Source organism: Petaurus breviceps, unplaced genomic scaffold (assembly GCF_028583685.1).
Source record: "Petaurus breviceps papuanus isolate PSGF00001 unplaced genomic scaffold, PetGlider_PUasm1.0 38, whole genome shotgun sequence".
Classification (NCBI taxonomy): Eukaryota; Metazoa; Chordata; class Mammalia; order Diprotodontia; family Petauridae; genus Petaurus; species Petaurus breviceps.
Window position 1 is genome coordinate 23,717,944 of NW_027186304.1, and position 17,555 is coordinate 23,735,498.

Consider the following 17,555-nt stretch of genomic DNA (forward strand, 5'->3'; position numbering starts at 1 on the left):
GGCACTGGGGATACAAAAACTAAACAATCTTTGCCTTCAAAGAGCTATCCAAGGGGATACAACATGTACACAAATAAGTAAATACAACGCAGAGAGCAGTAACAACTGGGGAATCTTGGGTAGCTTCTTGGAAGAGGTAATATCTGAACGGAAGCCTGAAGAATAAGAATTCTGGGACACACAGATAAGGAAAAAATGCATTCCAGGCATGTGGACTGGCCTGTGCAATGTGGAGGCAGGGGACTTTACTCAACTGGAAAACAGTAGTGAAGTTTTTAGTACAGAATATATGAAAGAGGGTAACTTTAATGTCTGTGAAAAGAAGAGTTGGAGCCAGGGTATAGAAAACCTTATGCAGGAGTTTGTATTTTATTCTCAAGGCAAGAGAAGTTTTTTGAGATGGTCAGAATTGTGCCTCAAGAAGGTTATTTTATGTTTTGTAGAGAATGGGCTGGAGAAGGGAAAAACTGGAAGCAGGGAGCCCAAGTAGGATGCATTTAAAATAATTCAGAGAAGAGGTGATGAGCACCTGAGGTGGGGGGTGATGGCCAAGGAATCAGAGAGAAGAGAGTGAATGCAAGATGCTGGGGAGGTAGAAGCAAAACTTGGCAACTATGTATGGGGATGGGTGAGGGAGACAATGAGTCAAGGGCAACTTGGAGGTGATGAACTCGGATAAACTGTGAAGATGATGCCTTCAACAGAAATAGATAAATGGGGAGAGATATTTGGTTTAGTTTTTTTTTTTTTAAGCAATCGGGGTTAAGTAACTTGCTCGAGGTTACACGGCCAGGTGTTTCTGGGTGGGTGCTGAGTGTCTGAGCCTGGATTCGATCCCAGGTCATCCCGACACTGGGGCTGGGGCTCTTAATCACTGTGGTATCTGGTCATCCCATTTGGTTTAGTTTTGGATATTTAAGTTTGAGATTCTCATTTGATAACAAGGTAGATATGTCCAGCAGCCAGTGGGCCATGTGGGACTAGAGCTCAAGAGATTAGGGCTGTTGTGTATGTTCATTTAGCGATCATCTACACGGAGAAGATACTTGAAAAGACTGAGTTGATGAGATCACCAAGTGAGAATACAGAGATTCAAATACAGAGTCTTGATGGAACTTGTTACTGGGGGAACAGGGGAGAAAAAGAATATGCTAGGAGCAGCCTGGTAAAGTAGAAAGAGCACTGACTTCAGAATTGGAAGTCTTCCTCTATCCCTTATTACCTATGAGACCTTGAATAAGTCATAACCTCTCTGGGCCTCACTTTCCTTCATTTGGTTAGGCATCAATAAAAAGGGAGCGACGGAAGAGGTGAAGGAAGGAATTAATGATGGGACAACCTGCTGGGATAGATGGGAGTGATGGAATTAAGAGGACAAATAGAGATGTCCATGTCCAAAGATAAGAACTGCAGAGTCTGAAGGCAGACTGAAGTCAACTCCTTGCTCTCTCTCTTTTGTGTTTTGTCATATTTCATCCCTTCTTTCTTGTTGTTCACTCCATTGGTTATAATTCTTCTTTACAACTTAATTAATGTTTAATGTGAAGAGATTTGCAGAACCTATATCGAATTGCATGCTGCCATGGAGGGTGGGCGTGGGGAAGGAGAGGGAGGAGCAAATTTGGAGCTGAAGGGATTGTGGAACTGATTGTTGTAAACTAAAACTAAATAAATAAGTTAAAAAAACATAATTAGGAAATATTTTAACAAAATAAATAAAAATACATTTAAAAAAGAGTATAAATAGAAGGGGTACTCCTCCTTTGGGACCTGGAACAAAGGAGAAAATGGGAGAAGATGTAGAGGGGCTTGAGGTTATGGACTAAGATAGATATAACAGGGTTCACTGCAGATGCCTCAATTAGGGGCCAGGAGAGTCTGGTTGCATTGGATGGGATGAGGGGTAAGGGAAAAAAAACACTTCAGGAAGCTACTGGAATAGTTTAGGTGAGAGTTAAAGACTTAACTAGTGTGATGGCAATAGGAAATAGTGAGGAGATGGATGTAGGAGGTATTTTGGGAGAGAATGAAGAGGATTTGGTAACTGATAGAATGTATGGATCAAAGGAAAGAGAGTCAAAGATGCTTATGAAGTTTTAAACACAAGTGATTAGGAGAATAGTGATGTCTTTAACAGAAATTCAGAAGCAATATAAGTTTTAGAAAAAAAAAAGACTCCTCCAAATTCAATTTAAGTTATGTTGAGATTCAGATGCTGGTAAGCTATCTAGACAAAGGTATTTAATAGGTATTCAGAAACCTAAATCTGGAGCTCAGGAGAGGAAGCAGAAAAATAAAGTATGAGGGAAGGCCCAAAGAATAAGAAAATATCCAGAAGGATGGGGTTAATTCACAATTTCAAATGTTACAGAGTAGTCAAAAGATGAGGACTGAGAAAAGGTGATTGTTTTTGGTGAGTAGGAAGTCACTCTTGTTCTCTGAGAGGGTAGTTTCAACAGAATGATAAAGACAGAAGTTGTATTTCAAGAGGCAGAGGATTGATTCAGCAATTTTATGTAAACCTATTCTCCTAAGAAATCAGGCAGTGAAAGGAATTAAGGAATGAAAACTTATTGTCCTAACTCAACATCTTAATTTATTCTTCCTTTAGACACAATTTTAACAAATGGGGTTGCCTTTTGTCTCTCAAACCCATAGCAAATTATTAGAAAGAAATAGCAAGTGACAGAAACAATGAGGGAAACAGTAAAATTTTAAAGCCAAAAAGAACTCAACAAGCATAATGGCCCCAAGATTGGGGCCATTTAGGATAAGGGCAAATTGCTTTATACATTTTACTAGTGTCCTGGGGAAATCATCATATTACAGCACAATAAAATAACATATTTCTAATGATGATTCATAGTCATCAAGAGGTTAATATCAGAATTTTCTATTTAGGATGGCAGGGAAGTATAAAATTAATCAAAATTGATTAAAAATTTAAAAAGTTTTAGTACTTAATGGGGCAAAATTCATTATTTTGTAAAGTCAGCAAGTGAAACACCTTTTCCCCAAAATAACAGATAAATGGAATTAAAATACCTAATTCCCCAATATGCCATCTATGAGGTGTTACTGTTACTAGCGCTTAGCTTGTAAGTTAAACATCAGCCCCACTCCCCAGCATGAGTCTATTGTAATTTATAATCAATATCTTAAAATGTGCTCCAAACCAGTGATAACCAAGTTTCACTTACATATAAACACAGCTTCCAATACAGAATTTTTATAGAATCTTAGAATTTACAAGTTGAAAAACATCTCGGAAGTCACCTAGATGATGTTACTTGAAGCATGTCCCCTTCTACAATATCTGTGACAGAGGATGATAGACTCTTTTCACTTGAAAACCTCCAGTGATTAGGAATACCCATGATGCCAGAAGGAGCACCCCACTTTGGGATAGCTCTCATTTTTAGGATGTTCTTTCTTACATTGAACTGAAATTTAGCTTCTTGAACTTCTACTCAATAATCTAAAGATGGTTATTCTCTGAGGCAAGCAGAAAGTCTAATCCTATAAAATAATGCTTCAAATATTACAAGACCATTTTCTATTCCATTCCCCCTCTCAGTCTTCTCTTCTCTGGGCTAATTATCCTCAAGTCCTTCAACAGATGCTAGTACTGTCCTGGGACAGCTTCCTCTCTATGAGCTCTCATTTAACAATTTCCTTGCTAAAATGTGGCATTAAAGCAGAACACAGTAATCCAACTGGAGGCTGATTAGAGCAGAATATAAGAGGATTATTACCTGCTTTGTTCTGGACATTACACTTCTATATTAATGCAGTCTAACAATTTTTGGGGCTACTTTTGGGGAGGGAGAGAGAGGGAAGGAGAGAGGGAGGGAGGGAGGGAGGGAGAGACAGAGAAAGAGACAGAGAGAGACAGAGAGAGGTCCTCATCTAAGGAGCTTCAACAGGATGTCATACCCTGTGCAGTATTCTACTTGGAGAACAAAGCCAGTAAATTACTTGGAGAGTGTTGGTTTGATGCAAAGCAGTTAGTGTTAAATCTAGCCTCAGACACTCATTTGCTGTGTGATCCTGAGCAAGTCCACTTTAACTTCAGTTAAAGCTGTTTCCTCAACCATACAATGGGGCTAATAATAGCACCTACTTCTCAATGTTGTTGTGAGGATCCAATAAGATAATACAGTGTTTGGGACACAGTAGACACTTAATAGTTTTTGGCTTCCCTAAAGAATATTTATTTTCTGGTTGGAGACTAAACCACAGGTTAGCAAAAATTTATGGAGGTACTGTGTAGGACTTTGTGGGAAAGGACTTACTAGAATTCCAAAGGTCTGTCCTGATAATAACCCCATATTTTGTTTCCTTCTAGGAGAAGTGGGTAGGCTATTTCAGTGCTCTGTATAGTTCTGTAACTGATCATGGTCCAAATTACTGGCCATCCTCTGCTTTTGTTTCCCTTTCTGAACACAGGTAACATCTGTGGGGCTTATCCAGGACTCCCCCCTCCCCTTTACCTGGTCTGCTAGATTTATGATGTCATGAGCCCAAGACAACTCATCCAGGATCTGAGGGGCTGATTTCCAATCAGTCTCAACTACCTATCTCTTTTTAGGAGCCCCTGAACTTTGGGGCTCACTAGTGTTTGTCATATTTTACTTATTTTAGATCTAGACTTCTGCCCTATTGTGGCATTAATCTGGATAGTTTGTTGGGGATCATTATGAGCTCAAAATTCAAAGGAAAATGGTTTTATAGCTCAAGAATTATACCTTTTGTACCTCAAGTGCTTTCCTTTTGTGTGTGTGTGCGTGGGGGGGGAGGTAAGTTTTAGATATTGATGGTTTGATTTCTGATCAACCCATTCACCTTGAATTTCATTTTGGATTACTCTATGTACCGAAGGGATCCCATGGAGACATTTCTTCCCCAGGCCTCCATTTGGATTTGCCCTATGTGATGCAGGTATCCACTAGAGAAATTGTTACCCAGAACGGTTTGATTGTTCACTTGAGAGGCAGACTTTTGATTAACTCACAGCCCCAAAACTCTGTTGGGAGAACGCCACGTGTCTTGGAGCCTCAGATGGGACTGGAGTGAAGCTTTTTTTTTCTTTTAAGCTACTTGTTTTGCTTTTAATTCCCCCCCCCCCCCTTTCTGGGAGGGGACAAGCCCTTATAAACACTAAGACAAGAGGTAACCCATAGGACCTTTGTAAAATTTTGCTCGTGGAATCTGAATAATTATGTGATTTGCGGTGGGGGGGTTATTATCACAAGGTCCAATAGTTCTAGAAAGAGTGTACCCTCACAAAAGACTGTTCATTTCAGCGCTTCTTAGGATCTATGCATCATCAATGTTGTTAACCCAGCACTGATGTAGTCAATCAAAATGACAAATGTTGAAGCTTCTCCAAGTTGGCAGAGAACTATCCACAGTTTTTTCAAATTGGCAAAGAACTAGCCAGAACTGGGGATATATGTCACAGTGCCTCTAAATTACCCCAATTTCATTTGCTGGGAGAACAAACATTTAATTGGTGGAGAACACGGATTTGACTGGAGGAAGACAAGTTCTTGAATCAACCTAATGAAATTACAGGGTCAGGGCCCATCTGAGGGGATATTTTCCCAGAGAAAATGGGCATATTCACTAAGGCCTTGCTGAAAGAACGTAAGGAACTGAAAATAATTGCCTTTCTGTGGCTCAGGAAGATAGGCTACTCTCTTTTAAAAGTCTATAAAAGTGAGATAATATAGCAGCTCCTTCTTTAGGAATTTCCTTTTTTGCATGCATAAGACAGACTGAAGTGCAGCACAGCAGACCTACAGTTTGTGTGTGCATATGTATGTAAACCTGCGCACACAAGCATGGTTTCCTACTCTCTCTCCAAAGCTGTTAATGGCAACCTGTGACAAAAACTCATGGTAGACATAGACGTATTTAACACATAAACTCAGAGGACAGTTCATGGACAAATTTTCTTGTGCTCCAGCCACCTGGTTACTATAGGAGAGATTCTGGATTTCCTTAAGCAAAGTGTTCTAGGAATCTAGCCTTCTAGATAGAGAAGGGAGTCTTGTTGTGCTAGCTTTGGGGCTTGCCTTCCCAAAGAAAAGGGTAATTCGGGGGCGGCTAGGCAGCGCAGTGAATAGAGCACTGGCCCTGGGGTCAGGAGGACCTGAGTTCAAATCTGGCCTCAGACACTTAACACACACACACACAAAAACTAACCGTGTGACCTTGGGCAAGTCACTTAACTCCAACTGCCCTGCCTCCCCCCTCCAAAAAGAAAAAAAAAGGAAAAGAAATGAAGTAATTCACAATTTGGCTCCAGCCTATCTTTTCTGATGAATCCCACACTTCCTGCACTCTCCCTCCTCACCTAAGTCACTTAGAATACTTATCTCACTTTCAAAACTCAGCTCTGGAAGACCCTTCTACTTGGAATCTTCTGTGATCTGGCTGTTGGAGCTCCTTTCCTCCTTCAGTTACTTTGCCTTTACTTTACCTCCTAGACGAAAGTAAATCCCTCAAGGTGAGGGATTATAATTTTGTCTTTGTTTCCATGAGGTCCAACACAGTGCCCTCCTTTCTCTTGGCAGGTGCTTTACAAATCTCTGTAAAGTTAAATAGTCATAAAACCAGATACTCCTAGGGACTCAAATCTTACTCCCATCAGAGTTTATCTGGACTTCTAGATAGAGAAATCATGCCTGACAATCCAATGACACTACAGCAGGAACTGTCATTTTTCTTTCTCACCAGGATAGTGTTTGGCAGATAGCAGGAATTTAATAAATATTTTCTGAGAGAATAGAACATGATATAGTCCTTTAAAGATAACAACTCTGTCATCCTTTTGAATATTATGAAATAAAATGTTAAGTGATATGTTTATGTTGATGGTTAGAGTGGTTATGCAGAAATAGAATTAAAACTGGGCTCTAGTCCAAGGTTTGGCCACTTACTAGCCATGTGACCGTGGGTAGAGTCACTAAATTTCTGTGTCTCAGTTTCTTCATCTGTAAAATCTGCTTCCCTCATAAGGTGGCTGGCTGTGACGATCAAATGAAATAATGTATGTGAAAATGCTTTCTAAACGACTGTGCAAATGATGTTGTAGTTTTGTATCCTGGTTTCTAATGCTATGTGGCTCAACTACTTTTATTAAAGTTCTTTATTCTATAACTTCGTATGTCTCATTATTATTTTTCTCCCTTATAATTATTCCCCAAATATTTTTTCTTTATACTTGAATTATATTATATATTCCTCTATTCCAGGGGACTTTAAATATTGTTTGGGAAACTAAAGATCTTGGAGACTGAGGCTAACTCAACTTATTCAAATACTCATAAAACACATACACACAAATGCATATTAAAATGGTTAATTAGCTAAAACAAATATTAAGGGCATTAGAGGGCCACTAAAACTTTGTGGGATATGATTTATGACTGAAATTTGGCTATGAAGAGGTTTACCATGTTCCAAGTGAACAGATTAGGAAAAGGAGGGGTAGAATACTTGCATATAATAGGTGCTATTATATATAGAGAAGATATATTTCCTCAAGTATTTGAAAAAATTTAACCAAAACGAATAAGATGCTTTTAAGAAAGGAATTCCGACAGTACAAATTCGGACAAACACAAGATGTCATAAGACATATACGTGTGTGTGTGTATGTGTGTGTGTGTGGAGAGAGGGAGAGGGGAGAGAGAAAGAAAAAGAAGAAGAAAAAGAGACAGAGAAAGACAGAGAGAGAGAGGGAGGGAGGGGGAGAGAAAGAAGAGAACTGACTAATGCTGAATGTAAAAAGATACATACAGATGATGTAAGCAAGCTGGTCAGGGTGGGAGTTGGGAAGACAGAATAGTGTAAATCAATAGAGAAAGAGATGCAATATTGTGTCGAAAATTTCCTATGATCTTCCGATGGTATTTCATGAACTAAGGAGAAAATAAAATGGGATGATGAGTTAAGTTTTCCTTAGGCTGTACAAAGCATTGTGACTAGCACAGGGTAGGTGCTAGCCCTGCTGTACACTCTGCCTTAGATTATATCTGGAGTATTGTCTGATTCTGGTTGCTACAGTTTAGGAAACTGATTACCTGGAAATTATCTAGAAGATAGCACCCAAGATTGGTGAGAGGATTAGAAAAACGTGCCACTGAAGGATCTATTTAAGGAACTTGGTATTTTTGGTGTAAAGAATAAAACATTTAGGATATGGAGAGTACAATAGCTGTTTCTGAGTGGCTGAAGGGCTGCCATGCCAGAGTAAATTATACTGGTTCTGTTTGGCCCTTGAGGGCAGAACTAAGAGCAATGAGTGGAAATGCAAAAGTACAGATTTTGACCTCACATAATGACAGCTTCCTAACAATTTCCACCAAATAGAACTGGGTGCCTTAGGAGAAAGTGACTTTTCCATCACTGGAGGGCTTCAGTAGGTTAGACAGCTTCTTGCAGGGATGGTAGAAATGGGAGATTCCTTTTCATATATTGGTTAGATTAGACAACTTCTGAGGTTCCTTTCAATTCTGATACTCTATGATTCCTGAGATATTTTGTTATTACTGTCTTAGTTTTCTGATAGTATAGGGTTCTTCCAGTAATTCCAATAGTTATAACATTTTCATTATGAATTTTAGATAAACAAACAAAATATATTTCACATAGTACTTTAGAGAGGGCAGTACCTATCTCACAAAAATATAATGAAATATAATTCTTTCAGATAATGAAACAATATCAACTACACAAAAAATTAGGAATCACTCAGGCATCCTATACATACCACTAATAACTTGATTAAAATAAGATTTCAATTGTATAGTCCGGACCATTCATAGAAGCAGAAAGATCAATAAGGTTAAAAGACCCCAGGTTTGCTACTAGCTAGTCATATGATCTTAGGCAAGTCACTAGTCATTCTGCATTTCAGTTTCTTCATCTATAAAATGTAGAGATTAGATCTTAAATACCTTTTCAAGCTCTACAATTCTATGATTCAATTAGAATCATCTTTAGAGGCAACTAGTGGTGCAGGGGAAAAGTGCTCGACCTGGTGTCAGGAAACCTTGAGTCACTTAACTTTTGTATGCCTCAGTTTCCTCACCTGTAAAATGGGGATAATAACAGTACCTTTTTCTCATGGTTGTTGTGAGGATAAAACGAAGTGAATTTTTATAAAATGTTTTGCAAACTTTAAAGAGTTATACAAATCCTAGCTATATTATTAGACTACATTGTTTATCACAGAAAAAGTAACTTTGTTTTCCCATTTTGCAACTTGGTATTCTAACAAAATATTAGGTAGTAAAGACAAAATAAACCTGTGAAAGGAGACAATTTCTAGCACTGCTTTTTTCCACTTTGGGACCTAGTTTCCTGTCAGTAAAATGAAGGGTGGGATTAAGTGTTTTCTAAATCCCTTCCAGCTTTAAAATTCAATAATTCTAAGAAATGTTTAAAGTTCTGGGATTAGTGGAGGGCAGGCATCAAAAGTTTAAATTGAGGTGAAACTTAGGTTCTTAGATGAAAAATAATTTCTGGTAGCCTAGGGTCTGGAAAACCTAACTCAGAAAAAAGAGAAGAAGATATATTAAGATACAATATATCTCATGTTTTGCATATAAGTGAACTACAAAAATGATTTTTTTTAAAAAGTAAACATGATTTTTGGATACAACAGCAATGTAACATAACAAAGCTGAAAGCATCTTTCTGCTTTACTTTACCTCAAGTCAAACTTTTATCAGAATACTGTCATGACAATTATACTTGAATATCTTGCTAAAAGTCAATGGTTCTGCAATTTGTTCCAGAGGAAAAATGTTATAAATGAATTCCAGTAGAGTTTCAAGTGTTTTTTATGGCCTTAGTTACAATTTATTAGTGATGTCACCGAGAAATGATGTTGCTGAATCAAGTGCTTTAAGAACCTTAAAATGATATATAAATGACAGCTGTGATTACTGCTATCATTTAAATTATGTTATCTCCCTAGCACTTAGTAGAGTGCTCTATGTTTAGGTGAATGAGAGTGTGAGAGAGAGTGAATGAGAGTGAGAGTGAGAGTGAGATCGTGTGCGTGTGAGAGAGAGAGAGAGAGAGAGAGAGAGAGAGAGAGAGAGAGAGAGAGAGAGAGAGAGAGAGAGAGAGAGAGAGAGAGAAAGACATTCCTATAGTTTTAAGGCAAATTGAAGTAATAGTGATTTCAGTTCCTAAAACATAGTCCTTGGCAGCTCATTTTGAACAATACTATCATGCTGACCATAAGGCTAAATAACAAAACCTCAAAACAAAGGCATGTGCTCTGAAGGTAATGATTATATTGTTAGCCAAATGGGAGACCATTAAAATATATTAAATAAACAGCAGATGGCGCCATAAATCAGCACATTAAAACACCATTCAGGTGTATATTTTAGGATGCAGAATCCACACAAGTTTCACCTATAATCATTGAAATATAAAATTTACTTATATTTTCAATCTTTAAGATGGGTAATTATTTTAGGTAAATTTTCTTTTCTTTTTAAAAAATCTTAGGGGAACAGAAGGCCTCTTGGAATAAAACAAAAATAGTTACTTTTACGTTTTTGAGGATCTTCATAAAATGATGACTATTTCATTTGTTTGCCCTATGACCACATAAACTACTACTTAACTCTTATTTAGAGTTTCCTGAGATGTGTCAGGAATTTTAGTTAAGAAAAGTAATAAATATAAGGTAATACTTAAACCTTTTCTCCCTCCCCTCCTTTTTTTTACTTTACAGACCTCCAGAACAAGATTTCAAAATCACTTGCTGTCTTGTGTGAAAATGAAAATACAATCCTTTTCCTTTAACTTTTTGCCAAAAGTTTTTCATATAATTGCCTGTGAATGAAATCAATTATTTTTTTTAAAAAGCTTCTGTCTTGGCTAGCTCTTTCAGAAGCATCTAGTTATTTGCAACCCTGAAGACCCTCCTTTAATGAATTTTTTTTTTACTTTAACCAAATCAAAAATATGCAGACATTACTAAATTGAATTTAAGGAATATCTTGATATATTCAAAGTGTATTTTAACAAGTAAAACTGTTACTTACAGTAGGAATACAAATCTTGCTTAAGGGGTTTCCATCCAGGAGGTATGATCCATTAAAGGTCACATATTCATCATAATACTGAGGTGCTTGAGGAATAACACTACACAGTAATTTGCGTTTCTCTTCTATTTTTTTTCTTATGTGCAAGTATTCAAAATATGGATTTGCCCTCTCTGAACTATATGGCTGAATCTCATCTAATTTCAGAGAATCTACAATGGCTGCCAGAGATTGTTGAGTTTTCTCTTTTGCTTGTAGTAAAGAGGGATTCACTTGCACAGGCTGAGGCACACGTGACATTTTCCTTTTCCGGGGATGGTGGACTTGAGCATCATCTTCCTCAGTTAACCTTATTCTTCCTCTAGGAGATGCAGATTCATTATCTTTTTCAGACAATGGCACACAACTAATAGGGATCTGTTTACTCTGATTTGCCATTATATTCGCTCTGTTTCTGGTCATTCTTTGAGGTATTTGGTGATCAGTTTTATCATCTTCGGCAGTTTCTTCTACCTCTATTTTAACTAACTGACTACATTTATGTATTTCTGTTTGACCAGAGGACTGTAAGTGACTTTCGGGATTTGATATAGAGTTCTGTTGTGATTCCTCATCTTCCATGGACAGAAATCCTTTTCTACTTTCACTGTAATTTTTTGAACTATCTTGTTCATTTAGGTTTCCTTTAGATATCCCTGCATTTAGTTCGCCAAGATCCACATCAGACGACTTAGCTAAATTGATTAAAACTGAACTCTCAAGTTTTTCTTTTTCGTGTGAAATAACCTGAGTGTCAGCTGTGTTATCAACTTCATGATTGTTTGAAGTTTTGTAAATAAGTTTGCTAAATGAATAAGGATGTGTATTTATTTGTGAATAGGCATCATTTCCAAGAAAGTCCTTTTCTGATGATACTATGGGCAAGGCATTAGTCCTTTCATAATTTGGTGATGCATCCTGAATGGTCCTTTCAGTATACATAGTGACAAATGCATCTGTCTTTTGACCATCAGTTGGAAAAAAAGTATTTTCCAAGTCTTTATTATTTGCATCTAAAACAGAATTATTATGGACCAGAGTCTTCTGTTGAAAAGTTGACTCCTGATTACCAATATATGACAAAGACATAGGTTTAGGAATACATTCAGCATCTGGGAATGACTGGCCATGGAAAGAGCAAGGTGGCTGAGAAGGCATAAAAGATGCTGAATCTTGAGCACCTGAATTTCCTTGGATTTCAGTTTGATGTTGAGGTAATAATTCAGAAGTATTCTGTTCCTTTAATATTCTGTTGTTAGGATTACACAATCCTTGGATGACTGGATCTTGATCAGGTACTCTATAATTTGAACAGTTAAAATCATTTGTGCTTAATGACTCCAATCGTTCAACAGGTATCTCCCAAGACTTATTTTGTTGAGTCACATTAATTAGATTACATGGCTCTACATGCATAGGGTTTTCTCCTACAGGGCTCATCTGAGCAGTACTTTTGATAGCATTTGTATCTGATGAACTATGTTTACTGCTGAAAGATGTAACTGGAGAAGTAACAAAACTGGAATGTAAGTTAGACACTTTTGCAAGGTCATTTTCAGGCACATTACAAGAAGACACTTCATGTTTAGGGGAACTGCAAATATGACTTGGCACAGCTAGCAACCTACTTTGATTGTTTTCTTCTGACATTGTTTGAAGTTGTTTTATATGTTCTGAAATGACAGGTGGCATGCTACATCTTCGAACTTCCACGACAGGTCTACACTCATTAATAATAAGCTTAACATCTTCTATAGAAGATGACCTAAGATGAGATGTTGGAAGTCTGTTTGCGTGTGGTAATTTAATCCGCTCTGACAATTCAGTTACACTGTCCAACTCCCTTTCATGAAGGGCAGGAGATTTGGCAACTGGCAAAAATGGTGACTGTGAAAAGGACATTTGGGAATCAGAACCTTCCAATATAAAGTCAGAATCATATTCAACTACAGGTCTTGGGGTTGTCACTGTAGTATGGCAGGAATCTTCTGAACTAGCGACTGAAATCATTGATACAGATCTAGAGCTGAGCCCTGTTTTTTCACTTTCTGATCGAGGAGATCTGCTTAAATTATCTATAATTAAAGATGACTTCCCAACATTTGTTATATTCTTTGTGTCTACAGATTGAGATCTGTTACTTGTAGCATCTTTCAAATGTTTCTCCTTAGTGTAAACATCAGACAACTCTGAACTCTTTGACCTAATTAGTTCTTTATTTTTTGATTCTGCTAATGCATTTTTTGCTTTTTCTTTATCTTTTACTTTATTGAGTTCTAAACAGGAACGGTTCCTCAATCTTTCCTTTTCTTTTTGTTTAATTTTTTCCTTATGTTTTTTATGCCACTGTTCTATTTCTAGGTCTTTAAGGCTTAGCATTCTTTCAAAACTTGTCTGCATTAAATCGTCATTCACTAACCTCTTTTCTTTTGGTCGAATATCTCTTGGTGTCAATGATTGGGGCCGAGGCTTGTCCACTTCAGGTTTGTGCCTGGGGAAATTACTGAGCCGTGTCTTTTCTCTGCGCTTATCTCGTTCTTTATACCTGTCTATATCTCTATCCTTTTTATCTTTTTCTTTTCCATCAGGAGTTTTCAAAGGTTCATCTTTTGTTTTTTCTTTAAGTGATGAAAGTTTTTCATGCAGTGTCTTACTACTTTCTGTGGAAGTGGACCTTCTCTCTTCCTGTACATGCTTAGAAGCAGCTAAAGATAAACTTTCTTTATCTCTAGATTTTTCCCTTTTCTCAACCTCCCTTTCTTTCGTCTTGCCTTTTTCAAGTTTAATAGATTCACTATCTTTATCTGATAGCTTACCTTTTTTCTCTATGAAGTGTTTTTCTTTGCTTTCACCTAGATGCCTCTCTTTTTCAGTTTTTTCTTTGTCATGTTTTTTATCCATCTTATCTCTACTTTTTTCTCTGTCATCAGCTTTTTTAACTGCAGCAACATTTTTTATCTTCTCACTTTCTTTATGGTATTTTTCTGCCTGTTGTGAATTTCCTCTGTCCTTTTCTTTTGTTTTTTCTATGCATTCATTCAATTCTAATTTGTCTCTCTCTGGCTTATGATCATGCTTTGTCTTCTTTTCTTTTTCAGTATTTTTTCTGTCATTCCTTTCCAAGTCTTTTTCTTTAATCTGAAGACGTTTCTCAGGCCTGTCCTTATTTTCTTTCATATTCTTTTCTTGTTTGTCAATTTCTGTCTCCTTTTCTATTAAATGCAATCCCACTGATTCTTCTTTAATACTTATACCCAAAGGAAGTAATTCTGTTTCTTTATCTGTTGGTATACTCTCCTTTTCTTCTTTTAACTCTTTGATTTTTTCTTCCTTAAAGGACTTCTCACTTTCCTTTTTCCCTTTTTCTCGTTCCTCTTTAAAGCTTCTTTCTTTCGGTGTGTGTTTTTCCTTGCTTAATTTGTCATCTTTTGTGTTTTTTTCCAACTTAGATTTTTTTTCTGATGGCAGGAATTCATGTTCCACATTTAAAAAGATATCTTCAGTTTCATCACTTTTAAAAAAATTCTCTTTCCAAAATTCTCTATCAAATTCAACACTTCTCTGAATTGCTTTATTTCCATCCTTATTTCTGTATTTTTCTTTTTCACCATCTGGCTCTTTTTTGTGCTTTTCCTTTTCTCTGTCTTTATGTTTTAATTTATGTTTCTTTAATGTCTTGCCTTCTTTATCAATCTTTTTCAGTGCATAGTCTGAATTATCAAAAGATAGACTATGATCTTCATCTTTAATTTTTGGAATAGATTTATCACCAAATTCTAAGTGGAAATCTTTCTGATGATGCTTACTTTTTTCTTTATGTTTACAATATTTTCCACTAGAAGTTTCCAACAAGAATTCTGAATCTGCATTGTTTTCATGTCTAACAAGGTCAGATTGTAAGGACATTTCAGAACTACCTGGTGATAAGCATGTTTTGGTGTTTTCTTGTTTTAGTAGAGTTGATTGTTTTTCACTTAGTCCACAGGGATGTTTAGGAGATTTACTAGTAGTAATATGAAATAAATGTAATGAAGTATCATCTTTTGGAGTAAAAGACTTCCTAAAATTTTCTTCCTCTCTAGTTTTTTCTAGAGAATCTAATACAGGATTACATACCAAGTTTGTTACTCTAGAATTTTCTTTTCCTTCTTTTTCTTGCTTCAACTCTTGATTTTCTTTATTTTTGTTTTGATTTTTTAACTTTCTTTTAACCTTTCCTTTCTGTTTATGTTCATTTGCAACTAAATATTCCTTTTTGGATCTTAAATCAGAAGTTGAAGTTTCAGGGACAGAACATGGAGCAGAAACAACTTTTTTGTCCTGTAGAATTTCCTCATCTGAACTTTCAGAGCTTGAATACAGAACTCTAGATGGCTTCTGTTTTTTACTTTTAAATAGTTTGGGATAGACTTTTTCTTGCTTTACAAACAAATTCTTTTCTATTTCAGATTCATTTTCTTTTCGCAGTTCCTTCCTAAGAATGTGTCTGTTATCAATCATTTTATTTATTTCTTCGTCATCATCATCTTTGAATTCATATTCATCAAGAGCAGATGGAAGAGGGGCTTTACTAGGTATTAACTGTTTACTTTCACTGACTAGTGAGTCTTTCTCTGCTTCAGAATCAATATTTTCATCAACACTAGAAGGATTTACAGATGGAGCCTCTTCAGAATCTAAAGTAAGAAAAGAAAATCTGTCAGTCAACAAATGACATTTTTCAGAAAAATCAGGATGACTAAAAAATATATAGTATGCAAACAACACATTCCAAATTAAATTGAATTTTAAAAAAATCACTTGAGGTTTATGTATGAATTATGGAGACAGCAGAACAATGAAGCTTTGCTATCTTCTGGGTCCATGTTATGGAATCACTTAGTAGGAAGTCCTTGTGTTACTTCTAAAGCCTCTTAACAAGTGTTTATAGTAAAGAGCTCATGTATTATCATGAATTGTTGATTTATAAAGTTTTTTTTTATACTTATATAAAGAACTATGTGAATATATCAGAGACTCAAAAATTTAAAAGGTAGAAGTCATTTTTAATTAGAAAATTTAATTAGAAAAACAAACACCAACTTAGTAAAAAAAAAATTAGAAAACTAAATTCAATAAAATGAAGAAATATAATCCAAAAGGTTATATTAGCAAATTAGCAAGATAAATGAAATCTTATCCATCCATTAATTCACTGAACTATCCATCTGTGTGTTTTGAAATACATACTTTGTTCTTCAATTTCCTAACTTCTAATTCATGTGTATATATATTACTAAATCTACTTCTGGGGAGTCAATACTTAAAAGATCTGTGATTTTATTACACATTTTATTTATCACAATTTACAGATGAGACATCTGTGGCTCAGAAAAGTTAGTCCCTTAGAAGCAAATAAGATAAAAATTGGGGTCTTTTGGGAGCCCACCTAGGTCCCAGAAGTGATTTTGAGAACCTATACTCCCAGGAGTTAGAAATTCCAAAGTCTGTAGAACAAGTGGGATGTGGGATAGGAGCGAGGGAAATACAGTCAGTCTTTTACAATATATCTACTACGGTAATGTTTTGCATAGCTACACATGTACAACATATACTGAATTGCTTATCTTCCCAGTAAGGGTGGGTGACAAGGGAGAAAGGGAATGAATATGGAATTCAAAGTTTTAAAATCAAATGTTTAAAAATATATAAATACTATTATTAGTATTTTACATGTAATGGGAAATAAGATATACAGGCATTGGGGCATAAAGATCCACCATGCCCTACTGGAAAAGTCAAAGGGGGTATGGGAGAAGATATGGGAGAGAGAAGATTGGAGGAGGGGATATCCTGTGGGACCGCTATTTTGGGGCGGTGGGCAGGGGAAAAAATTGTAACTCAAAATCTGGTGGAAATGAATGATGTAAACCAGAAGTTAATAAAGCATTTGAAAAAAAAATAAAAATAAAAGAAATTCCAAAGTGTGTACTTCAGTGGTACAACTTTTAGAAACCAAAGGTCATTTCCAATCCAGTGTCACAGTTGTATTTATTAGGATTACTGTATAAAATAGCTCAATTCTCTCATATTTCAAAGGATATGGAAATTTATTTATATAAAATTACAAAAATGTATATATCTGTGTACATATATATACCCTTAAACTTCTTAAGCCAAAAGATTCTTCCCTTGGCTACCAATCTCCTATGTGTGTTGTCTCTCCTTATTAGAATATAATTTCCTTGTAACCTGTTATAGCACAGGACTACCTTTAGGATTTTCTGTCCATCCGTCCGTCCGTCTGTCCGTCCATCCATCCATCCATCCATCCATCCATCCATCCATCCATCCATTCATACACATGCACACTTAGATGCATAAACGCAAGAATAAGCTAATTCTTGCCAACAAGAAACTTTTTTAAAAACAATGTTTGAGCTTTGTCAATGATAA

The 17,555-nt window shown here is 36.2% G+C and overlaps 1 protein-coding gene across 8 annotated transcripts in view; it reads right to left on the minus strand.

Annotated features, from left to right (window-relative positions):
• ANKRD12 (ankyrin repeat domain 12) overlaps window positions 1–17,555 on the minus strand; it is a 209,358-nt gene that overhangs the window by 18,156 nt on the left and 173,647 nt on the right. For all 8 annotated transcript variants that reach the window (XM_069099659.1, XM_069099654.1, XM_069099653.1 and 5 more), the window contains one exon: window positions 11,082–15,796. In XM_069099659.1, coding sequence (XP_068955760.1) covers window positions 11,082–15,796 — 4,715 coding nt within the window. The remainder of the gene's footprint in view (window positions 1–11,081; window positions 15,797–17,555) is intronic.